Source organism: Xiphophorus couchianus, chromosome 20 (assembly GCF_001444195.1).
Source record: "Xiphophorus couchianus chromosome 20, X_couchianus-1.0, whole genome shotgun sequence".
NCBI lineage: Eukaryota > Metazoa > Chordata > Actinopteri > Cyprinodontiformes > Poeciliidae > Xiphophorus > Xiphophorus couchianus.
The window spans coordinates 20,525,362-20,550,727 of NC_040247.1; the positions used below are offsets into that span (position 1 = coordinate 20,525,362).

Consider the following 25,366-nt stretch of genomic DNA (forward strand, 5'->3'; position numbering starts at 1 on the left):
TTGCTTTAGGCAACTGTAAATTTTGGTGGGAAGATCTGACAACGTGTATCACAATGAAAACGTGAAGAAATGTATCGACTTTCTGGGAACAGACATGGAGAATGACAGAGATCCTCCTTGCTGGTCCTTTTCTCTTTTTTTTCATTTTCTGTAACAAGGAAAAAGAAGATGCAATGAAAGGGGGTTGATAATGCACTCTCACTCACTGCAACGCTAATAAAAACCATCGAGTTTAACATTGCTCTCCCACTTAATTAACCACAGTATGGGCCACGCACTTAGTGTATATCTGCAAATCAGGCAGTTTTACACACACACACACACACACACACACACCCACATATGAACACACCGGACAAATCAACCAACACATCAGTCACTGAAGCATTAAATTTCATATCCCCATGGCAATAGTGCCCTGTGTAAGAGTGTGTAAGTACGTTTTACAGCCCATTGCTACAAAGCAGATGTGTGTTTGCACGGGCGCTGATTTGTGGATGCGACTTTGTGCGTTAACCTTTAAGTTTGCTCAAACCTTTACTTATGCTATGGCTGCTTTGCATTTCGTTCATTGTGTTTTTCTTTAAAGTCAAGGTCATGGTAATAGGCTGGAGAGGTGAGTGCCTCACTTACACATACACTTAATGTACAGAGCCACTGAATCAAATCATTAAAAGACCGTAATTATCACTTAATTATTCCTTCAACTCACCACTCAGCAGCTGGGGGTGAGTGTGTGTGTGTGCGTGCGTGCCTGCTAGCCGGTGAGTGTGTGCGCTTGCATATGCATTTGTCTGTGTGATTAGGAGGCGATCAGGGCTAGTGACGCAGAAAAGAGAGATTAACTCTGCCTAAGGAGTAATAAACGAGAGGAAAGACAGATGGAAAGTAAAAGAAAGAGCAGCAAGAAGGAATGACTCCTACATTTAAAATGAATTAAGCAGAAAAAAAGAGAGGGGTAGAAAAAAAGAATGTCGCAGGGGTAAAGCTGTAACTTATGCAAAGGAGAAACTGGATAATGTGAAACAGCCTTGTTTGTAAAAAAAAGAAAAAGAGAAAAAAAGAGCATTGCATTGTACCGGGTATGTGTGGCATGGATGGGTAGCAGTGTGTAGTCTGCTCGCCGTAAGGTCAGACAAATGAGAGACCGAAGCAACTGCTGCGCTGTGAAGTCATTCTCTGCTGAAAAGCCTCTTTGAACATTTGATGCACCATGAAACAAAGACAAACTGCAGATGGACGCATGTACAAGCTGTTCTCGGGAGAACAGCCTCCCCTCCTCCTGCGCTCCTCAAAACGTGCACACACTCACACAGACTGAGATGCACTGTGGTCAGTGAGTTTTCCCTCTCTCCTCAGCTCAAGATTGTAATCTTAATGGAGCTTCCTGGATAAATTAATGATTACTAACCCAAACAAACAGACAAGCTGTTACCAGTCAGAGTATGCTGACCATCTGTGTTTGTGTTTTAGAGTGTTTATATGTGTTAAATCCACTCATGTCATTTTATCAGACTAAGGGATGACAGTTATATTAAAATAAAGAATGTTGATCTATAAACTTCTTACTGTGACAAAAAACGAACAGCTTTGAAAGAAAAAGTAGCTTTCTCGTATGTCAGGGTAAATCCGGCTGCTCTCTGAAGGCCTCTGAGGTTTGTTAGAGAAGATAAGTGAACAAACAGCGTCACGAAGAACAAGGAACACGACAGACGTGACAAGGCAAAAGCTGTGGAGAGACTCAAAGCAGGATTATGTTATAAAACAATATCCCAAGCATTGGACATCTCACAGGGTTCTGCTCTGTCCATCAGAAAGGAACGAAAATAGCGGAACCGCAAATCTGTCATGAGATGGCTGCCCACCTAAACCTCCAAAGAAGGCCATAGCAATTCTGGAGATTCATGTGCTAAGCGAGTTATTATGATTTCAGACCAATCATTAGTTGTTCATTTCACAAATCTGGTCTTTATGGAGGAGTGGGCATAAAACATTTGTGCCAAAACTTGAAAATCGCTGCTAAGCTCAAGATATTTTGCAAAAAGCTTAAACTTTAAGTAGATTAGCAAAACTGGTAGAACCACAGTCCAAAAGACATGAAGCTTTACTACTTTTTGAAAACCAGGTATCCTTTATCTTACACTATGTAAATATGAACTTCTTTGTGCTGGTTTATCACTTAAGTTACCAATAAATACCAATGAGGTTTTGGTTGTAATGGGATGTGAAACGTTTTAGCTGGTATGAGTATTTTTGCAAAAGACTGCTCTGTGTTCTCTCTATTTATCCTAACAAGCTTGCCGGTGTTTCTGGCCCGCTCCCTGTCTGTCGGCCTGCATTGTGCTGCAATCATCTCCTGCAATTCAGAGCTTGATCTCTGAGAGTAATCTGGGGGGACTTTGCCTTGACATGCACAATCACACTGACACACTCAAACAGCTGCACAGTGTACCTCAGCAGCCTCTCCCAGGTCTGCGTTCGCTTGTTGCACATGGTTTGTCAATAAACCACACACCGCCACAACAATACGCTGTGGCCTCAACTGAAAGCGCTGGAATTGAAAGCATCTGTGCCATTTGAGGCTCCTGTTTAGGTTACATTGTCTGACTGTGGAGGATCGTTTCAGTACCGGTGGCATTGTTGAGGCTTCTGCAGTTTGTGTTGTGACTCACTCACCTCATATTTCTCCACCACTCTGCCCCCTTTCTCCTTAACCCGCCTCCCCCACCCTGCACCTGTCCATAGTTACAGGAGTACTACAAGAAGCAGCAGGAGCAGCTGCATCTCCAGCTTCTGACTCAGCAACAGCAGCAACAGCAACAGCAGCAGCAGCAGCAGCAGCAACAACAACAGCAGCAGCAGCAAGCCGGGAAGCAGGCAGCAAAAGAGGTGAACTTAGCCATGTACACTCTCACTCAGTTCAAGCACACTCTGAAGTGCAGAAGTGCTCTTAAATGCAATAAAGCAGCTGGCATGGGAGAGTGCCAAGAACAAAAAATATGACAAGAGTCTAATGTATGGAATTTAGGCCAGATACAGTATAGTGCTCATGTTTTAATGTTATTGTGGGGCTCACACAAGTCTGAATCCCCAGGCTAACGCTTCAAGGTTGAAAAGAAGTCCGCTCCACATCCATGTGCTTCTAATTCACAATACTAGATGTTACCTCTAGAAGAAGGGTCCAAGAAGAAGCAGTTATTTGAAAGTGCTTTTAGCTGTCAATTGATCCCCAACTAAACTACATGGCCGGTTCCCAACTTGCATGGAAACTAAAGGTGACAGAACCTTTTCAGCTACAGTACATCTCTAGCGGTTCTCTCGAAAGGTGCTATAGAAATGACATTTAAACAACGTTTATCCCGAATTTAATTAAATAAGCTTGTTCTGGATGAGAACTTCCTGCCTACAGTCAGGCCAGTAGGTAACATCAACAAAAATGACATATTAATGATGCAAAATATTAGTCATAAACGTGTATAATTGTAGCTTGCTATTTTTACCTGCAGCATTCCCCTTTTTATCACTACCATGAACATTCTGCAAACACAGTAGTTTTGTATTTATAACGGTGTTTAAAAAGATGTGAAAATGGCCACTTTCTACCCCATAGGCCAAGAACTTGTATTCTGGTCCCCTTGGATAAAACCACCTACTTCCATGTATATGTCATATAATCGTCCCAAAGCTGTGGATGGGACTTTGGACTTTTACCAAGATAAATACAAATAAATACTGGGTGTGTACAAGCATTGACCTCTCTCTAAAACCTCGGGTTGTCTAAAGCATAAATACACTTAAAAGTTATTCTTTGGGTTCTCCACTTTAGAAATCATGTTTAACGTTGCAGGTTTCCTACCAAAAAATTATAGATTACAGATGCACACAATAAAATAAAAATTGCATAAGCATTTGCTTGTGTGGGGAGGGATTTGATCTTGCCAAGTCTCCTTCATTTGGATGTTGATTTAAGTTTTTTTTCTCCTCCCTGTTTAGAAAAAATATCTCTTGACAAAAATCTGAAATTTTAACAAAAATTGTATAATGAGCATGCTGCTTGACGAGGTGGCAATAGGGTAAATATCAAACAGCACATCAAAACAACAACAACAACAAAATAAATAAATCAAGAACATTCTGAGCATAGCTTGTGACTTATTCAGAACATTGGAACTTGAGTTTTATTTGACACAATTTACTCTCTGTTTATTATGGCTCACCTTTTTAGGGCTTATTCAAGAGAAATGGCAGCAAGGTCAGAGTAGAGCTCTTCGGTTGCAGAAAAAAAAAGCCATAAACACATACACAATATGCAAAACTACACAAGCTCTTGCAGATTTAATTAGTGATCAATGAGGGTCACATGAAGTAGAATATGGATCATGTAGACATATTTGACATAATAGCTGTGGTCAGGTACTAGATGTTTTGCGTTGATCTATTTGTACAATTCACATGTTATGATGACAATATTAAGAAGAAACAATGCTGGGGAATCACTTCACGAGGAAGAGCTTGTGAGACATTTCTGAGAAATGCACAGGGAGACACATCCTCAGATTTGTCCTCCTCCTCTCCCAGTGGGCAGAGCCCCCACCCCAGCACCTCAGCCCACATGCTCCTCACTGACAGCGGGCAACCGACTCAACCGTGACCAAAGCAAACCAGTTGTGGTTGACTCGCATGTTGAGCGAGTGTCTGAATTGCTTTTCCGTTCTCCCCCATGCTCCTCCGCTGTCCCAGTTTTCAGGTTGCTTGTCCTGCAACAATGAGACAAGTGCAAACACTGGTCACACAGCCACGCAGACAGAGGGAGGCTTGATGCGTGATGGTTCACTGGCCAAACACACACACACAAACACACACACACACCTGGGGGAATATGCCTCCCTACAGAGCTGCAAGTAGCTGATGTGACCAAGGCTCTCTCCAGCAGCCATGACCTGCTGACATACAGTGCATCAATAATCAATTAATAGCTAGCATGTATAGCAATAAAACACTGTAGGTGCTGTAAAAATGTTGCTTTTCATGTTGTATTTTTTTTCCCTTTCAAACTTAAGTGAGTTTTGTGACTTCAAGTCACCAGAAAAGACTAAAAACTACTAGAGCAAAAATCTATGGAGGAAGGAGCAAGAAAAAAAGTTCTCCCTCCTAACTTTTGGAAGTGTTTGTACATCAGTGCCTATGACTTTTTGCCCTTTTCGCTTTGAGCAGCAATTCCTTTTTCACGTTCAAGGCTTTGTGGAAGTGATGCATTGAAAGAAAAACGATGTATGTGCGTGCTGAGTTGCTGTTCTGTGTGTTGCCGGAGCATTTGGGACTGGTCAGGAGTCAGCTTAATGAAGTGACTCTGACCATCACAAAAAGATGCGTGCTTGTGTGTGTGTGTGTGCGTGTGTGTCTTTGGATTGGCCATCTGCAGTTGCCTGTGTGTGTGGGTGTACATGTATGCTTCTGTGTGACTGGCAGGCTCAGACAGTGTGTGATGTGCTCATAAATCACATTGACAGCCTGTTACTGCGCTAGCTTTGGCCACTCAGCCACAGCTAATGTAAACAGAGCACAGGCACACACACACACACATGCCCTCTCTGTGTGTGTTTTAAAGAACCGTAGCTATATCTCAGGAGACAATGAGAGGGAGAGGAAGGGGAGGTGGGGAGGAGAAAATGGACAGACAAGTTTGAAAGGGAGGGCCAGGGCCTTAGAGAGAGAGAAATGTAGGAATGAAACGGATACAATCTGCTTGGACTTTCTGATCAACAGTTTATTTCAACCAAGACGGGTCTGGTAAATCAGCTCAAAGTTATTGAATTGTCTCAGCGTGACAATGATTTTTACACATCTCACATCTGCGAGAGGTGACTGTTTCCAACTTACTTTATGGTACATTTAATGGTGTAACCAGCAAAGAGCCTGGGATGTAGTTGTTTGCTCATCTGAATTTACCTTTAAAATCAGTTCTGACTTCTAAAGCACTGATTTTGATTTGTGTTGGACTGGAAAATGACTTAGATTTTTGCAGGTGACAAAACAAGTCCTCATCTGAGCAAACATATACAGGGTATATTTACTAGTGGATTATTGTGTGTTTCTCAGATTCCGGTTCTGTCCTATACATCTAATTACTTTAAGAATTTGAACAGCGACACTTCCTTCTTCCTCTTGTACTCTTTGTTTTAAACGCCAACTCAAAAAAAACGTGGCCATGGCGCACAGACTTAGTTAATAGAAAATGAGTGAAAAAATGTTTGAAATAAATTAAAAACAAAGAGAACCATTGATCAGGTTACCTTTAAATGATAACGTCAAAAGCGATAAGTTAAGAAATGAAAGGATCTTGAATGAGTTTCACTGTGTTAGCAAGGATTTACAAGATTATTTTAATTCCACCTCTGCAAACAAAATCATTTGAGCTTGTGGTTAAGGAGTCTACATGCAGGAAGCATTTCCCAGATTGGCTTTGAAACAAGCTGCAGATGTGCAACAAATCAAACTGTGAAGTTTCCTTTATGACATTAAATTATCCATGCAAAGAATATGTTGCTGCTGGTTGTCATCCTCCCACCTCCAGCTCACCCACAAACACACATAAACACACCTCCACCATACTTTTCCTCCCCAGGCACCAAGTCTGAGAGGAAATGACCTATTTGCCCTTCCTGAGAGTTCCTCTCTGTTCAAAGAGTTCTAAGCTGCCACTCTGTTTCACACACAATGAGAAGTTTCATTTATTTATTTTTCAGCCCCGCCAGTTATCTGTGGGAGATAAAGTACACCTCTCTCAGGGGTTTTGATTGTGCAGGGTCAGTTTGGGAAAAAGAGGGTAAGAGCGGGAACTTGTCAGTTAATTTTTTCTTTCTGATGTAAAATGTAATTTCTCACTTTATCATTTACCTACAAAAAATATGTGCATTAATTCTATTGTTTTAACAAAGTAATCCCAAATCACATTGTCACGTTTACTCACATAGCAACCGGATATCTCAGCTCATTTTATTGGGATTTTATGTTATAGACTGATACAATGTGTTGTATAACTTTAACAATGAAGAAAAATGATAAATAAAAAATATTTGCTTATCTGAAAAATGTGGCTGACATATGTATTCAGCCCATTTTAATCTGATGCATTAACCAGTTGCAGAGTCATCGAATTAGTAAACCAAGTTCAGTTTCGTGTTATATAAAGTCAATATATACAGGTGTGTTTTGGACTAATCCATCAGAGGGTTGTTGGAGAGTGTTAGTGAATACCATTAACAATAAGCAATCCCACAAAAAAGGTCAGCAAGAGTTAGGTTACAAAACAGTATCCACATAACATAAATATCGAACATCCCATAAAGCATTGTTCTAATCAATCATCAGAAAATCTATTGATTAAAATGACATGTGGGCCAGGAAGAATATAACTTATAGAGCAGCCAATAGATTCAGGGTAACTCTGAAGGGGCTACTGGTCAAAATGACCCAAAGTCCAGAATTAAATCTTATTGAAGATTTGTGGCAAGATTAGAAAATTGCTTACAATCTGATCAAATTACAGTATGTGGATATGCATAGCTGGTAGAGACAAAGTCCAAATGTCTTGCATATACCATCGCAGTGACAGATAGTTCAGCAAAGTTTAATTTTGGGGGTGGGCTTTACACTTAAGCAAGCCAAAAATGACAAAATGTAAAAAAGATAAAAGGTTATTAACACTTTTGCCAGGTGCTGTGAGCAATTTGGAAGCACGGCCTGCCTTGTCTGACCTCTGTTTCTCCTCCATGTCTAATAGCAGCTTGGCAGTAAGCAGCTGGCCTTCCAGCAGCAGCTGATCCAGATGCAGCAGCTTCAGCAGCAGCACATCCTCAACCTCCAGAGACAGGGCCTGGTTCCGCTGCAGCCCACCGCCGCCATGCAGTCTCTTCAGCAAGGTACGTGCACACACAGGCATTCCCAAACAGAACCTGAAACAGGACACATCCTGACAAACACGAGCCTAGCTAAACACACACACAAGGCCTGTGCCCAGTGCTGCCTGTGAAGCCTGTTAAGTTAATCAGCCTATAAAAGATAAAAGAAAACATGATTGGTAGGTTTGTGGAAAGTAGTCATTTAGATAATAGGTAAAATATGCCGCTAAGCCTCCCCTGCTTAGAGATGTGTGCATGTGTGTGTTTGTACTTGAGATTATCCAGGCACAAGAAAATCATCTTTCTGCTATTCCTGTGCCCACAGGATTTTTTTTCCTATGTGTAACTTCTCCCACAGTTTCTTTAGCTTCTCAGCAGAGTTTCAGAGCGATAAATGTTGACTGTTGCTGGCCCGCCCTCGGTGAACATGTGTGTGTGTGCGTGCCCACTATTGTGTACACACTTGCGCGGCAATGTTTCACACATACTTTTGAGCACTATCTCACTTGCAGAGAATGCCTTAGGGGCTCTAAAGTGGCCGTAACATTGCTAAAGCGCTGACTGAGTTGACCAAACAGACCCATTTCCTTCCCTGTGTTTTTGATCTTTCACTTTTTCCCCTCGTGCAGACTAGCATGGAGTCACTCACAGCAACACGCGCACACACGCATACATAACAAGGTTAAACTCTACCAAATTATCAAAGGTTTGGAAACGTTGATTTCCAATCCAAAGGTCTCCCGGAGGGCAAGTGGATTTATTCATAGGGGAGGAAAAATAAAAAACTGACTAGGTGGATAGGGCTTGAGGACACAGTTGTGTTAGCAGAGAACAATTTTTCAGACAGTTGCAAACATTTGGCCTCGGCGTCTCCTTCTCTTTCTTTGCTCTCCCTCTCTGCATAAGACTGGAATTTCCCTGCAGTGTGAAAGAGCTGGTCCATTGTGACAGCTCAGCCAGGCGTGAGCCAGAGCATTCCTCTGACCAGCCATGCCACACAAACACGCAAACACTCACGGATAAACACACACACTGCCGCCCTGCCTCAAAAAGCTGTTGTGCTCTGTGTATAGGCCGTACGTGGCGCCATGAGGAGTCCAACTAAGGCCTGTGTTTACTTCTATGACTTTGTGTGTTACACGTTAGATCACTACTAAACCCCTGATTCATAAAAATAATTAGAAACAATGAGTTTATGTTCAAAAACATCAAGAATTCAGGCATTTTAGTTGCAGATTTAAGTTATGTGGGGAAAAAAAGTCTTGTATTAAAACCTTGTACCTTTTCTGATAATCAACAGAGCCTGTCAATTCACTCTGTGTTTCTATTTAAACGAGATCCTGTGAAAAGCATCCAAGAGTTGAACTTTATACAGTTTAAGTCTATGTAACTTTTTTTACAGGTTACATTTTTGGAAATAGTTCCTTGTTGGACATAGTTCCTGTCCAACAGGGATGGCATATGAACAATTCAATGTTACCCATATTTATGCTATTTAATTAGAGCATAACTCCAGCTGTTCTGTGAAAGCATCAGAGGTTTGAACAGTAAAGAATAAGTAACATCATGAAGACAAAGGGACACAGCAGACCGCTCAGGAAGGAAGTTGTGGAGAAGTTTAAAGTAGAGTTAGGATTAAAACATAGTCACAATCTTTGAAGATCTCAAAGAACATTATTTAGTCCGTCATCTGTAAAATGGATCTAGGATGGCAAACCGACAAACCTACCAAAATGTGACTGTTTACCTAAACTGACAGGTTTAGTTGGACGTTTGACTGCTTTTCACAGGCGCAGCCAAGAGAGTGACAGTAACTCCAGAGGAGCTTAGGAGTTTTCTCTGCTTTTCTTCCACAGTGACAGATAAACTAGTTAGGGCAGATGAGAAGATGTACTGTATGTAGCTAAGAACAGGGCAGTCCTGACAGAAAACATAGTCGATGCTGCAAGGGCAACCATAAACACACAGACAGCAATGGAATGGTTTAGATCATGGCAAATTTATGTGTGAAAATGGCCCAGTCAAAGTCCAACTGAGAATTGAAAATTGATGTTCACAGATGGTTTTCATCCAGTCAGAGTGGGCAGGAGCTATTTTCAAAGTACTGGTTAAGATCCGTTTCTAGATGAATTTGGTAGACATCCCTAAAAACACTGCAATTGCAGCAAATGTAGGTTATGCGGAATATTGCCTCTGGGGCCTGAATACAAATGGGTGACACACTTTTCAGGTTTTTATTTGTAGAAAGTTGTGAAAAGTTCCCTACTCTTTCATTATTGTGCGTTACTTTGAATTGGTCTGTCACATAAAATCCCAATCAAACCTAAAAGTAAAAGTACTTTAGGAATTTGTGGTTGTAATTTGATAAAAGTTCAAAGGGTATGGATACTTTTGCAAGCCCCTTCCTAGGGGTTAGCAGGAATACTCTCATCTTTTCAAATTTGGTCCTGTCAGTTTTTGTTGGAGAAAGTTATGATTTTTTGATTGCAAATCTATCCTCACATGCGTTGTTTATTTTACACTTGGCACTAAACTACCTTCCATCTGTTTTCTCCAAACGGGCATATTTATTTTTAATTGAACATACTCCCGTGGTTCAGGCTTCCTAACATAACAATCTTGAACCACTTTACACTTTCACTCTCCGATCGTCTCCACAGATTGGTTTGGTTTCTTCCCGGATAATTCCTGCGCACACACGCCGGCGTGCATGTGTGTGTGCAAATACACACACACACCACCACACGCACACACACACACACAAATCTGTCTGCGCACTTACACCACTTCATTTTTCCAGAGTGAGAACTTTTGTTTTGGCGGAGGCCAGAGAAGAATGCAGACAAAGCAGACATAATATTTGGATTGCTGCGAGGTCCTTGTATGTGTATGTGCAGATGTGTATTATATGTGAGTAAGTGCATGCTAAAATACGCTGGAGAAGGCTGTGGCATTTTCAGTCGTCTCTCCTTCACTGTCAAATTGGACCAGAAATAATAATGCTGCAAGCAGAAGGAGCACAGTGTGTGCACTCACTTTTTCTTTTTTGCACAAACAGTGGCGCTGATGAAGTCCTTATGGGCAACTCCCACCTTAACTCTGTACTTCTCTTATTGGTAAAACTACGTCTCTGAATAAGTCAGGAAAGAGCCATTACTTTATGACAGGAACCATGGAGATGACTTACTAGTGCCCAACAGGACATTTAAATCAACCTCTAGACTGTGTTATTTTTCAGCTTCTTCAGTAGAATGGGGGACTTTGTGGTTCTGGGATAATCAGTTGCAGCTACACAATCAGTGACACTAGTTTATTTAAATTCCCTCTGCGTGTGTCTGATTATCTTTCAGCTGCTCTGGAATTAACTTCACCATGTCTATCGTCATATTCGCTTGTAAAATTAATCAGTAAGTTAGATTTCATCATTTGCTGAGCTGACTGTGTAACCCTTTTTCCAGCAATGTGTCCGTCAGACCTCCAGCAACTGTGGAAGGAGGTGTCTGGAGTGCCAAGTGCTGAGGATGCCCTTAAACAGGCCGAGGGCCTGGACTTGAGCACCAACAGTTCTAATTCTACCTCAGCCTTCCCCAAAGCTGCCAGTGCTCACATTCCACTGCACAGCCTGCCCAACGGACAAAACCACACCCCAAAGAGAGACAGGTAAGGAAAGCTCAAGATGATTTCTTTCTATAAGCACGCTTTCATTGTTTGTCTTTGCTCTGTGCTTCAACTTTTTCTCTATTTCTCATTCAAACTATCCTACTTTCTCTTTTACGGGTATTTTACTTGCAGCTAAGCTTTTATTACTACCCTGACAATGATGTCATTAAGAAGAGTATGTTGCCCAATTCTTCAGGAGAGGTTTATAAAGGTGCTTTTGTCCAGCAAATAATGTTGTGAGGGCGATATCAGAGATGCATGCGCCAGGTGTCTTTGTATTGCACACAGACTGTGTTGGCCACTCACAGGCTTGTCTTCATCTTTAAGAGCCCGACTGTTTGAATGGATATCCTCCTTCACCAAGGCAGACAGCGGAGATGACCATGTTCCCCTTTACTCCAAAGGCAGCCAGCCTCCCAGCAGCCAGTGAGTAGCCATCACACACACACCCCTACATACGCAGAGCGCGTAACCCTAGAATAGAATAGATGCACTTCTGAAGGGTTAACTTTAGCACACACCGGTTTAAGAGGAAACATTGGCCCTCATGTTTAGAAGGAAAAGATGGCCATTTAAGGCACAGACTTGAGACTTGACCTAGACTTGAAGGTTGGGAGTTGATTTTCATGAATAATTTTTAACTCATGAAATCTGGAATGAAAGCAAACCTGTAAATCACAGGTTGTAAGCCAGTGAGAGCAGCTCTAACAGGTGCATATTAACGTGTGAAATTGACTGTTTGATTTATTATTAGTAGTAATAGTATTATTAATATAATTAGTAATTGTCTTACTAATAAAATTAATAATAAATACTCAGAAAGAGGACAAGAAGAGCTCCAAACCATAGCTAGTGCACTATGTACAGTTGGATAGTGGTCGATATAAAGAAGTTGACCATTTTTGACTTGAAAAATTATTTGGACATTTTGTGAAAGACCTGAAACTTAACTTAGACCTTCCTCTTAAAGTCTTGAGACCTCACTCGAACCACCCTGTTAAAGACTTGACATTGGATTTAGACTTGCATCTCACAGAGTTGAGATCTGACTTGGAATTCACTCTCACTCAGGCTTAGCTTGGACTTAACTATTAGACATTTGAGACTTGATGGGAACCTGCCTCTGGAAGAATAAAAATGGTTTTCCCCCTCAGAAGTTGTAAATCAGAGACTTGTTTGGGACTGTCCTCTCAACAAATTTAACTGGACTCCAACATTTTCCCTTATTGAATTGAGAGACTGGACTTTGACTTGTGAACATCTCCGTCTGGAAGTGAGGTCAAAGTTGAAGAACAAGCATGATATAGCTGAGTGGTGTTGTACTGCAGCTGCAGTGTTCTGCTGTAGGTCTGCTTAAACTTTTGTGGCCTCGAGAATCACAAAGAGGGTAGCACTGCTGTGCTAGCCTGCTAAGCTAATGCATGGTTGATGTGGAGGACAATGTGGTTAGCAGCAGTTTGTCATGTCTGCTGTCTGAGCTACTTCTGAGCTGCCTCAAGCACGGCCACCACAGAGACATTCTCCCACAAACACACTGCCATTGCTCTCCAGACTGCACATCTGATCGGAAAGAGGGAGAAAGTGAGGCAGGGAGACAAGTTTCCATCTGCGAGACAAATGGTTTTTGTTAGACATCCTTCTGATGTTGATTTGGGAGAATCCCCATCCCAGTCATCATACACACCTACTCATTTGCACAAAGCACACACGTATACACACACACTTCCAAAGTCATGTAAATAAATGTGGAGACAGCCGTCGGAGGCACTGCTCCAGGTCTGAACCACATCTGCTACCGGACCTGCCGCGCACACATGCACAAACACACAGTTATTGCATTTGTCCAAACCAAACCTGGCCTGGTCTTTCATCGTCGCACTCGCTTAGAAGCACACACACACGCGCACACATATGTGCTCATAAAGTTTAACACAAGCACGCACACACACACACAGACTCACCACAAAAGAGTAACCAGCAAATGACAGCAACCACCACCAATCAGTCATGGCTGGTTGGTCCTGTGCCGGCTCCGTGTCAGCTCCTGAAACAGTAGAAGACACACCAACACTAATATACAAACACATGTGCAAAACACACACCAAAGGCAGGGGGATAGGTCATGGACTTCAGAATGCGCCTCTGAGGTTGTTGGACCAATTCCCTTATTTTATGCCTGGCTTCTGTAACTAACCCCCACTTCGGTCTGTCCTCCTTCCCTTGCTCTTGGCTCAAAGATCTGCACCAACTAATCACTGCTAACCACACTCAGATGGCTGCACCAATGCACGCTGCTGTTACGTTCACATATTGCATGCATGTGTTTAATGAAGTGACTAAAAATAATATTTTCATTTGTCTTATACAATTGTGTCTGACCTCAACTGGTGTAGAGATTATGCACAAAATGTAACATCTGTTGCTGACCCTTACTTCTGTCTCGGTTTATGTGTTTGTCTGCAGTCATGAGGAGCTCAGCAGCTCCCATCCTCTCTACGGCCATGGAGAGTGTAAGTGGCCAGGCTGTGAAGCACTGTGTGAGGACATGGGACAGTTCATCAAGTGAGTCACAAAAAATTAACTTACATGACCATCCATCAATCTATCCTGTGATTTTTTTGCAAGGCTCATATTTAAGGCCTGACCATATCTCACATAACTTAATTGTGAGCTTTTTGTATGTACACCTAAAAATGACTGGAAAATCTGGAAACTCAATTATGAAAAGAAATTATTCAATTCTGACATAGCAGATTAGTATGATATTTTTCATTGAATGCGATTGCTGCTGTTTTTATATTTATATAAAAAATATTAACAATGATAACAAATATCACAAATCAATTTATATAAATTTTCACCTAAAGGTTATCTAAACAGTAATGTCTTTTCTGTTGAAAAAAATCTAACTATTTTAACCATTTATCTATGAGGGATGGGCAATATGTTATGGTATTTCTTGCAATAATAATAAAAGTGATGACATGTTTTAAAAAATCCATTGCACTCTGGTAAAGATGGTAGATTGCATTAAGTACAACTGCATTGCTAAACAATACACAATAATTGCATTTGATAATATTTTTTAAGTTATTAATGTTTATTACTACTCTCATAAAACCAACACCAGAAGAGAAAACTACAAATTATTTTTACTGACAGGACTTGTGGCATATGAAATTTACAAAAATCATCATGCAGAGTTGTTACCAGTAATTGTAATTTTTCATAAATTAAAAAAAAACAAAATCATAATGGTAAACAGTATGATAATTGTGCCTCTCTATTATCCGCTATGCTTGTAGACCATAGCAATAATACCAAGCATATCAACTTGAAATTAATCATAATAGATGTTACTGTCTGGGCCCTTTGTAAAAAAATAAATAAATACACTGAAAGAAAAATGTTAGCAAGAGGATTTGTAAATAGGTCATACATAATAGTTTTCAAATGAAAAATGACAATTTGAAGATCTCACACAAAAAATTATTTGGAATCTTACATCCTGGTTTAATTTGCACAATGAGTTTAAAAAGTAAGATGAAGAGTTAAATTGAATTTGGTTTTGGGCTATATGCAATTTCTTTTCAAATGCATGTAACTTTTATTTTAATTTTGTTGATTTTTGACTAACGTTCTTTAGGTGCAAATCAAGAAAGTTCACACTTGCCGTTTGTAAAGCTTGCAATAACTTCAGTTCTCTCCTGCTAGCCAAAATCTGTGTTTAAGTTAAAACTTAACCCTATTAAATGGTGCACGTCAGTCATAGAAATCTCTGTGGAGTTCTGCATTTTCCTGATTTTCTTTTGCTCATCGATTTCAATATGTTGCATCACATTTGCTCTGAGGCACGTACACGCCTCCACACACACACACACCCCCGCGCACCCCGACAGGCACAAACACAACGGTACACGACGTTACTTGTCATGTGTATAGATTCTTTGTTTTCTAAAGATTCTTTGAGTATTTCCAACAGACTGCCAAATTCATTTATTTATTTTAACTGTGTTTTTATACACACTTTGCAAAGATGGAATCTTTCTTTTTCTCCCGTCTGCCATGTCATTTTCACATTTGGAGATATATTGCACCTCCTCCTCATTGGTGCACTGGACTTCCCCCTTGGCACAGAGGCTTCTAATGAAAGGCCTAACAAGCCCCTTAATGAAGCCCTACACAAACTTACACTCATTACCAACTTGGGGTTTGTAGTTGTTTGAACAGTGAAAATATTAATAAGCAAGAGTGATGAAATGAATATTCATACACACAATCACACGGGTGTGTGGGGTGACGCCAATGGCATTGGACAGTTGGATCAAAGCTTGCTTGCAGGCTGGGAAAGTTTGGAGAGGAAAGCTGTTGTTTGGTGTCTCATTTCACGTAGCCCGGGGGCAGATGGAAGGAGAGCAGTTGCTAAAGTGAAAGAGCATGCATGTGTGTGTGTAAGAAGAGAGATGGAAGAAGGAAAAAAAACAGAGGCAGCGACAGATAATGCCGTCAGTCCAACAGCGAGCTCCCTCCCAGCAAGCCTTAGTCATCGCCCCAGGAGGGGAAAAGGGTAGAGCGGAAGAACAGAGGAGGGAGACGCTCCACTGTTTCGGGTCTTTCTTCTCTTCTATTCTCTTTTCTCTGCCCACCATCCTCCTACTCCTCCTCCTCTTCCCTGTCCTCTGGTATAATACTCTGGCTGTGGTCACCAAAGCTGGGTGTAATGTGGGTTAAAGGCTTGTCTGCCAGCACTCAGAGGAGTAAACAGAGCCTCTTTGTCGGGACAAACTTGAAAAAAAAAAAAGAAAAAGAAGCAAAAAACTGCTACTGTTTATGACCCGGCTATAGAGAAACAAGAGAGAGGGGATGGGAAGGGGCAGAGTTAGCTGGAATATGTGTGAATCATAGGCATTTTGGGGAGTTACAGGAGGGGGAGGGAGAGAGTGGGCAGAAGTGTGAGTGACGAAGAGGCAGAGAGAGCTCCACATAGGGGTTGTAGAGGGGGTTAGAGAAAGAGAGACGGGGGTGAGCTCATGTTTTTGTTATTATTATCATGCACTTGTGTTGAGCCATCTATCTGCCTAGATTAGTCGTGCCATGACATCATTGTTTTTGTTTCATCTCGAGTCTTTGCCTCGTGTTGGAAAACTTCTTACTTTCTCAGACGTTCACACACACACCCAAAGTACCATCTGTTACACACGTTAAAAGTTTTTTTATTAATACACTGATCAAAGAAATATGGCACGCACCTCAAACACAAACACAAGTAAAGCAAAAGTGTTGAAAAAAAAACTAAAAAAACACAACACTGAGAACTGTGTGAGACTATTCAAATCACTTGGATTTCTGTTTACACAGATCACAGCCACAAACCTTAACACAAACCGGTTTTTATGGAACATAAGAGAAATTAAACTTGGTTTTCAATGGGTTTTTTTTAGAACATCTGAAAAGTGTGGCAGGCGGACTCCTTCAACCATTAGTTTTCAGAAGTCAACAGAGATTTGTTAGTGGACAGAGTTGGATTTCATGAGGACTAAGTAGAGTTCCCAAACTCTAAATATCTTAGAGATCAGTCAATCATCTAAAAATTGCTTGAGCTATTTTAAATACAATATGGTAAACATTATTTAACTCAAATTTATAACATCACCGCACTTTATATACAATGTAAACTTTTCTTTCCTCTTCAACTGCATACTACTTTGCGCTGGTCTATCGCTAAAATCTATTGAAGTGTAGGCTTATGACGTGACAAAATGTGGAAAAGGTCAGGTTGTATGAATACATTTGCAAGGCGCTGTGTACTAACACTCCCCGCCGAGGCTGCAGCAACCTGTGAATAACCTTGGTGATGACAGAAGGAAGACTGGGAGGAGCACACTGGGAAAGATCAGGAGGTCCCAATTCCTCCCAGATTTGAGGAAGCAAACAGCGACACCATTTCCACACGCAGACACACACTGAAGACACAGCAGCGTTAATAAGAGAAGTTTTGCTAACAGAGAGCCTTAAGATAAGGCTGTGTGAGATAACATATGAGCTCATATCCAGGTGGTTGTCTTGGACCGTGGCCCCAATGAAGTGTACACACACACACACACAGACACACACAGCACAGCTGCTGCGTCCGTCGCTAGACAAAATGAACCTCTGAGATTAGGATTTATTTTTACAGCGCTGAAGCAGTTCATAACTCAGTCTAAATAAAATTGAAGCACCTGAGATTACTTCCTGCTTCATTCATGAGACCTGAACCGATACAACAATAATCCTCTGGACTTAAAAGTCTTAAGCAGTGGTTTTATATTTGCAGGAAAAACTAAGTTGTTATATTTATCCTCCTCTTCTCTCTCTACCTTCAGGCACTTGAACAACGAGCACGCCCTAGATGACCGCAGCACTGCTCAGTGCAGAGTCCAGATGCAGGTGGTTCAGCAACTGGAGATACAGGTGGGTCCCACACACACACACACAACACTAACATAACATCCCATCACTGACACACAGAGGCCTAATTTTCATACGCTCACAAACAATGTCATGAAGACTGTTCTAGCCTGTCAGTGGCAGAAACTTGTCTTTGGCGGGGCAGAGTTTATGGAGAGCAGCGGAGCTTGTAATTTAAAAGGAGCAGTCAGCAGGGAAGCTGCCATCGCCGCTCCAATTATAAAGCTTCTCTGGTCACCAGCACTAGAGGGGGAGGAAGGGAGGGAAAAGACACAAGCAAGACGTGGAGGACTGGGCTACGAGGAGATTTTCTTAGCGATTCACGCTAAGAAAATCAGATGTTTTATGTTATTCATAAAACATCTGAATAATGCTCCAGAAAAAAAGAAAAGATCAAAACGATACTGTTCTCTGAAGAGTGACAAAGTGGAAAACACTGTTGCAGTTTCCTGAATACAGGAGTCAGATAGCTGAAGGTTTGTGTGTGTGTGTCGTCAGTGTTGTGCCAGTTCATCCCTAACTGCAACCAGCTCTGAATTCAGCTCGCAAAGACTGAATTTATATTTGCATCACATAAACACTCTGAACGAAACGCACAACTTCACTCTGAACGGGATCCCACTCAGTTATTTCATAAATTATTTTTCTTATGAAATAAAAAAATATATATAGTTTATGGTGACATGCAGCAATTAGCTTGCATAGGATTTAGACTCAGGAAGGAGATACAGTAACCAACATGAATCTTAAATTATAAGAGGGGGCATGGCTAAAAGATGTTCCAAGAGGAACCGAGGGGAAAATGAGTGATCAAAACAGTCGCAGGGAAACATAAGAGCCAATGGAGCTACAACTAAACACAAGGAAGCATTAAAGAAACACAGACCTCCAGAGCATCCTGACAGCATGCTTACGTCTGTTTAATTCTCTCCTGTTTACATGAACTGTGAAGTTGCTCTCATTTACATATTTTCCCTGCTTTTCCAGCCAAAAAGCAAATTGAAAGTGATCCATTTAGACTATGTTTTTAAGAGCGAGCGGTTTTAATGCACTTCAAGGTTGAAATTAGTGCTTGATAAAACCCAGGCTCTGTCTAAATATGCCAACTTACAAAATTGTCGCTCAGAAACAACAACAGAGTGACAACATCTGGACTGTTTTCTCCAGATATTCAATCCTGTGCAATGGCTAATGAGCAAACTTAGAAAAAACAGAAAGCATTATGTTCATTTCTGCTGGGCCTGGACTCACTCTTTGTCGGCAACAGGCTCCTACACACCAACACCAAATTGCAAATACTATTGCTCAAAAATCTTTCTTGAAGTTGAGGGAGAAAGCCTTCGGTTTATCTAATTAGATTTAAAGCTATGAGAGAGAAAAACCTACCGGATAAATAATGGATCTCTCCAGAGACAAAGTAACAGCCTGAACCGAGCAGCAGTCACCAAACTTGACATTTGAGCAGAAATATTGCCACGCCTGTCCGTGAAGAAAACACAGTTTGTGCTTGAAGTATAAAGGTAAATATTTTTCAAGCATATCTTCATGTAAGAGCTTATTTCCTGCTTTTCATAGCTGAATAGATCTAGAAAGAGCTGAGCTCAGCTCAGCTTTATCATGCAAAAACATTACATTTAAAGCTCTACAAAAAGTTAACAGCAGTTTGAAAGCTTTTGTGCACAACTGCGTGTGCCTGCGTGTGGGCGTGTGCTTGTGTGTGCGTGGGCTGTCCAGTTTTATGGTCAACTTTTGTGTTTGCAGCAGTGGTAAACATCGTTTAGCCGAGCCCCTGAAGCCACAGCCAGGGAACGCAAAGTGACAGAGAGGCAGCTGGTGTCACATCACATCAGGACAGCCGTCTCTCCCTCTCTCACTCCTTGACATGCCGCCTCATTCCTTGGCCGTCCGCAGGACGCCCACCGCTCCCACGCCACAAAGAGCACATCCAGACACCGGACAGGCATTTTGTTTAAATTTCTCATATTCAGGCAGCGACACACATCTCCAAAGCGTGGGAGGAAGTTGCGGGTGCCATTTGCTCCTTATTGTACTTTGGAACCTTAAAAAAAATGAAACAACATACACAGAAAGAGGCCTCAGCATCTCCACAGGCTACGGCGGTACCCCATTAAACAGCCGTTAACAAAGTCAAACGGGGGCGAGCGTGTCTTCGGGCTGGAGGGAAGTGTGTGTGAGAGAGCTGCGGGTGCTGAGGCGCCTCGCTCTCATGTTCGCCACTTTGCCTGAGGTGTAATTGTATTTGTAATTCTATGTCAACACCGCATTAAATCGATCTGAGGATAATGAAATGAGATGACATGTATTTTTTCCGATTGTGTCTTGCAGCTGGCGAAGGAGAGCGAGCGACTTCAGGCCATGATGGCCCACCTGCACATGCGCCCCTCAGAGCCAAAACCTTTCAACCAACCTGTGAGTACACGCCGACACCCCACGGTCCAGATTACAACACAACACATTTGCTTCCCCTAGATGGGACTTGACAATTTGTCTGTGCCTCTCTTGCTTGGTGGCTATGCCCCCTATTGTTCAGTGAGGGTTAATGTGGCATTTCTAAATCATAAAAGCCTTTTCTCCTGCCTTACACTCTATTTTTCATCTTTTTTATAGTCTATTTTACCACCTGAAAGTATATTCCTGTGGAAATTATGCTCTTGCATTTCTCTGGATCCACAAATAGGGTCTTACATTTTGAGTTTGTTTTAGTCGTTCAAACTGCGTGGAAGTTGAATGTAATTTCTCCGAGCAACTCTTTCGTTGTAATTTAACTAAATGCTGCCAAATATGACAGAGATTTTGCACAGCTTTCTTGCACGTGCTAAAGTGCATCCACTGCAGTTGGTTGGCGAGGCTGTTATTAGGAATCTAATGAATATTTCATTATTCAGATTGACGAGGAGTCTTATTAAAATATGAAGATGTTGAAATTAATTGTCAATTAGAGCTAGAGTGTCTTAATTTGAGAATATAAACGAGTGCGGCTGAGTGGCGACGTGTGTGCGCACGTGTGACCGTGCGACTGGATGATGTGTTGATCACAAGGGGATCAGCTGCCATTATCATCTAATGGGAAATCAGGAAGGAGGCGTGTTCTGTCACCACTGGAGACGGGCCTCGGGGTCAGGGATTGGAGGAGGAGGGGCAGAGGAGGAGCGTCAGGAATGGAAACAAAGCTTGGCCTCAATTAACAGTGTTCGACTGTTGCTGTGGTGATGAGCCGGGGTTTCAGCTTTAATGAAGTACCTGTTAAACAGCCCCGCCCCCCTCCAGTCAGCTTAAATGGTACGGAGAAGGGTCAGAGGAAATAGGAGGTGATTCACACATTTTACATAAATCTAGACAACACACACACTTAGTGGTTTTAATTAGTTCTAAACTAGAAGCCCTACAACGCCTCTCCCAGAGAGACTGGGAGTACTGGTTCGGCGTGTGTCTGTGTGTGTGTCTCGGGCTCTGCCTAATTGGGCCGAATTGGTCCGTGAAGGCTGCGCCACCGCAAAGTGCATGTGTATGTTCCCCTTCCTACAAACATACTGTCATGTGGTTTTGTTTTTGTAAGCTCGGGGTTAATTGCAGTCTGTACTATGTGTGTGTGTGTGTGTGCGTGTGTGTGTGAATATGTAGGTATGAATACACAAGCATGTTCAGAGAGTGCAAATCCTTACTGCCATTGATAGGGCCCCAAATTTCCAGGAAGTGCTTGAGGCCCCCTTTTTTAATCTGAGCTTGCATTCGATGAAGTTATTAGAATAGATGGGTTCATTTGAAACATTGAGGACTCCTGCTTTTCTCAGGATTTGCATCATTTCTGCATTTTAACAAAGGAAGATAAGAGGAACTAAGTGAAGAATTACATGTAGACAAGCTTCCATCATGACCGATAGGCGATGTGTTTTGAAAAGGCATCTGTGGGAGAAAAGCCAAAAGAGCAGGGTTTAATTAAAAAACTTTTTTTAAATTTTACACACGTTGAGTTCGTATCATTTGTGGCATCTTGACAAAGTCTTCATATTCATACCTCTTGAGCTTTTTCACATGCGATTTCATGACAACTGCTGTGCCACTCTGAAACATAACATTGCCACCACCGTGGTTACCATGGCGATGAGGTTTTCAGGATGATATGTGTGTTCGTTTTCTGCCACACATAGTGCAAATAAAAATCTGTAGAAATGAAGCATATTTTGCTGCCCTGCTGAAGAAAAGCATTCGAACAGCATGATGCTGCCACTGTGTTTCACAGTGGGAATATTTTTCTCCATTTACACATCTTACTGGGAAGGTATCTCTCTCTTGAATGGAATTACGTTCTTCTTACCAGATTTGTAGAGTGCACAAAGAGTTCGAAATCCTTGTATTATTTCCCTTCCTTATTTTAAATCAACTCTCCCTTCTAAATATGAACCTAACATATTCTCTCTGGATCTTCGGTTTCTTGTCCCTTTCTAGCTGAACCTGGCTTCCAGCGGCTCCCTGTTAAAGAGGGACAGTGATGCCTACCCAGAGGGTCTACCCCACCCTCCCACCTCAGCCGCCACCCCAATCACGCCACTGCGCCAGGGACCCTCCGTCATCAGCTCTTCCAGCCTGCATACACACTCCCACTCCCACACGCACCCAGTTGGCCCCATACGTCGGCGCAACTCTGACAAGTACTGCACCCCTATTGCCTCAGGTAGACTCCAATAACAAACCTCTTTCTCGTGTTTTTGTTTTTTGTGCCTCAGAAATCACTTACTGTTTTGAGAGATAATGTTTTTTACTAATTATTTTTTTTACTATTTCCTAAACAAAACCCTTAAACTCTTGTGTTAAAAGTATTTATCATCATTGTTGTCTTGTTTTCTCTCTTCAGAGCTCGCTCAAAACTGTGAGTTCTACAAGAATGCTGATGTCAGGCCTCCTTTTACCTACGCCTCTCTTATACGTCATGTAAGCATTGCCCCCTTATCTGTCGCACAGTCCCTCTGTCAGCATCCTCCTCTGATGTCCCACATCTTTCCATCTTCCTCCAGGCCATCCTGGAGTCCCCAGACAGACAGCTGACTCTAAATGAGATCTACAACTGGTTTACACGAAAGTTTGCATATTTCAGGAGAAATACTGCCACATGGAAGGTAAGGCCATCATATGAATAGATTTTGTTTGTTTTGTTTTTTTTATGTCACATTCCTTAAAAAAAAGTTGAGTTTATTTTTCATGTACATTCATAATCTCTTCTATTATCATCTTGAAGTTGAGCAATTTGTTCTAAGCCGAGAGGATTTTTATTTTTACGGAGTATTTATTGATGGAAAAAGTAAATCACACAATGCCAAACTGTTTTGAAGTTGTTTAAATGATGCGGTAGATTAGCAAAGCTACATTTAGTAACAGAAGGTTTGGGTTGCGGCTTTCTTTGCAGTAATATTTTGACAAAAAATAAATTATGCTGTTCAACACAGCTGATTAAAATGGGATCGCTGAAAAGTGATTATGGTCTGCGCTTGTGAATATTTCTCACTTTCAGACCCAAACTTGCCTCAGCAGCATACACAGTGGAAAGAGTATTTACAACCCCTGAGCTATCATGTGGCAGGCCAAGAAGTAGTAAATAATTGTGAAGTGGAGGGAAGGCGTTCTTCTTTAAACTTTATTCAGCCCCTTTTCACCCCTAAATGAAATTCAGTTCAACCAATTGTCTTAAAATTTCACTAATTGTTGCTAATTATAAAATTATAATCCCCACTATCAGAATGGCAGAATTATGATGCTTTTCTCCAGCAGTGATAGGGAAGCTGGTCGGTTAATGGAAAGTTGTACAAAGCTAAAAACAGGCCAGTGCTGGATTAAGACCTGCAAAAAAGCTCCACAAGACTCGAGACAATAGCGGAGGTTAACCTTTTAGTAGAGCAACAATCTTAAACATACAGCCAAAGCTTTGATGACTGAGTTTAAATCCAATTATATTTATGTGTCAGAATGGCTTAGTCAAAGTCCAAACCTAAAATCCATAGCAAGACCTTTTTTTTTTTTACTTTTTTGGAAAGACGCGAGGTAAAGATTTCCACATAGTACAATGTCAAAATCAGTGGAGACATACCCCAAAATACTTTTCAGCTCATGCTTAAAAAAAAATAATCTAAAATACATTCAAGTTTGTGCAAAAAAAAAAAAAGTTAAAGGTATAAATACTTTTTCAATGTTCTTTTTTGGACAGTAAAACTCCACTAGTCACATACAACACCTTAGGATGGAGAAGTGTGTCATGGACTACTAACACAATGTTTGTGACCATGCTGAACTTTCTTCCCTTTAAGCCCATCTGTAACACAAATACTAGACAAGTAACATAAGAGGCGAAGACAGCAGCCTTCTTAAACTGGCTCTGACAAAGACGGGATGAGGAGGATGGTGGAAGGAGGGCTGCTGCAGAGGTGAAGAGACAAAGGTTCCGGGAATATCTTTACCCCCTCATCTGACTTTTATGAATTTTAACTATTAATGCCAGGGCTCTGTTTCCTCCTCCATCAGTCTGGAGGACCTTTAAATATAGTCCCGGCATGGCTTTATGTATTTATGTAGCAGCCCGATGAGTCAAATGGGGCCTCAGAGATGTATGTCCTTTAATAAGTCGTTATATTTCATGAGCAGAGCGATGGTGTCAGGCGGCGGAAGTCGCCAATCGGAGACAGAGAGGGGCAGAAACGAGAAAAAGATGAGCGGGAGGGAAGGCATAAATGAGAACAGACTGTAACTGTGTCTTTCAGCCATTTTTATAGTCAGTTAAAGTTGTTCATAGTAGTAGAGCTTATGTTTCTTAAGGAAATAAAAGCCTCAGGTGTTTTGCCAAAGTACCAGTTGTGTACAAAGATTAGATATTTGGAAAGTAATGATACAAAGAGAACCACACAAAATTATTGACATGGAAGAAGATTATTTCCTATCTTCTTCCTTGTCTGTCTGTATGGAGGGGTGTGCATATGGTCAACATTAGTGGTGGGCAGGTCAACGCAAATCTGCCTTACTTGAATTGCATGTTCTCTTGCTGCTCCAGTTTTTAAGTGAATTAAAAATTAATTCATATTCTGGTTAACTCAAAAATTAAAAATGGAAATAAACACTTCACTTATCTTTATTTTGTAGGAATTGTTAGTGTTGCCAATAATTGCAGCACTTTATTCCTTCCTGTGTTATATTCTTCGGTTCTATTCTTCCTGTTGCCATTCCTCTTCTTTCTTCTTCATACCTACTTTCCTATCTCCTTCCTTTCTTTGTGTCCTTTCTTCTGTCCCTTTGCTCTTTCTCTCTTTCTGTCTCTTTTCTGTGTCCCTTTTCCTTCCACTTTTTATCCATCC

At 41.4% G+C, this 25,366-nt stretch overlaps 1 protein-coding gene across 4 annotated transcripts in view; it reads left to right on the forward strand.

Annotated features, from left to right (window-relative positions):
* foxp4 (forkhead box P4) overlaps nucleotides 1–25,366 on the forward strand; it is a 113,785-nt gene that overhangs the window by 77,334 nt on the left and 11,085 nt on the right. For 2 of the 4 annotated variants that reach the window (XM_028002118.1, XM_028002117.1), the window contains exons 5-14: nucleotides 2,746–2,889; nucleotides 7,784–7,922; nucleotides 11,360–11,561; nucleotides 11,889–11,987; nucleotides 14,025–14,123; nucleotides 17,927–18,014; nucleotides 20,358–20,441; nucleotides 22,479–22,704; nucleotides 22,885–22,961; nucleotides 23,045–23,146. In XM_028002118.1, coding sequence (XP_027857919.1) covers nucleotides 2,746–2,889; nucleotides 7,784–7,922; nucleotides 11,360–11,561; nucleotides 11,889–11,987; nucleotides 14,025–14,123; nucleotides 17,927–18,014; nucleotides 20,358–20,441; nucleotides 22,479–22,704; nucleotides 22,885–22,961; nucleotides 23,045–23,146 — 1,260 coding nt within the window. The remainder of the gene's footprint in view (nucleotides 1–2,745; nucleotides 2,890–7,783; nucleotides 7,923–11,359; nucleotides 11,562–11,888; nucleotides 11,988–14,024; nucleotides 14,124–17,926; nucleotides 18,015–20,357; nucleotides 20,442–22,478; nucleotides 22,705–22,884; nucleotides 22,962–23,044; nucleotides 23,147–25,366) is intronic. The other 2 variants (XM_028002119.1, XM_028002120.1) reach the window with 2 other exon arrangements.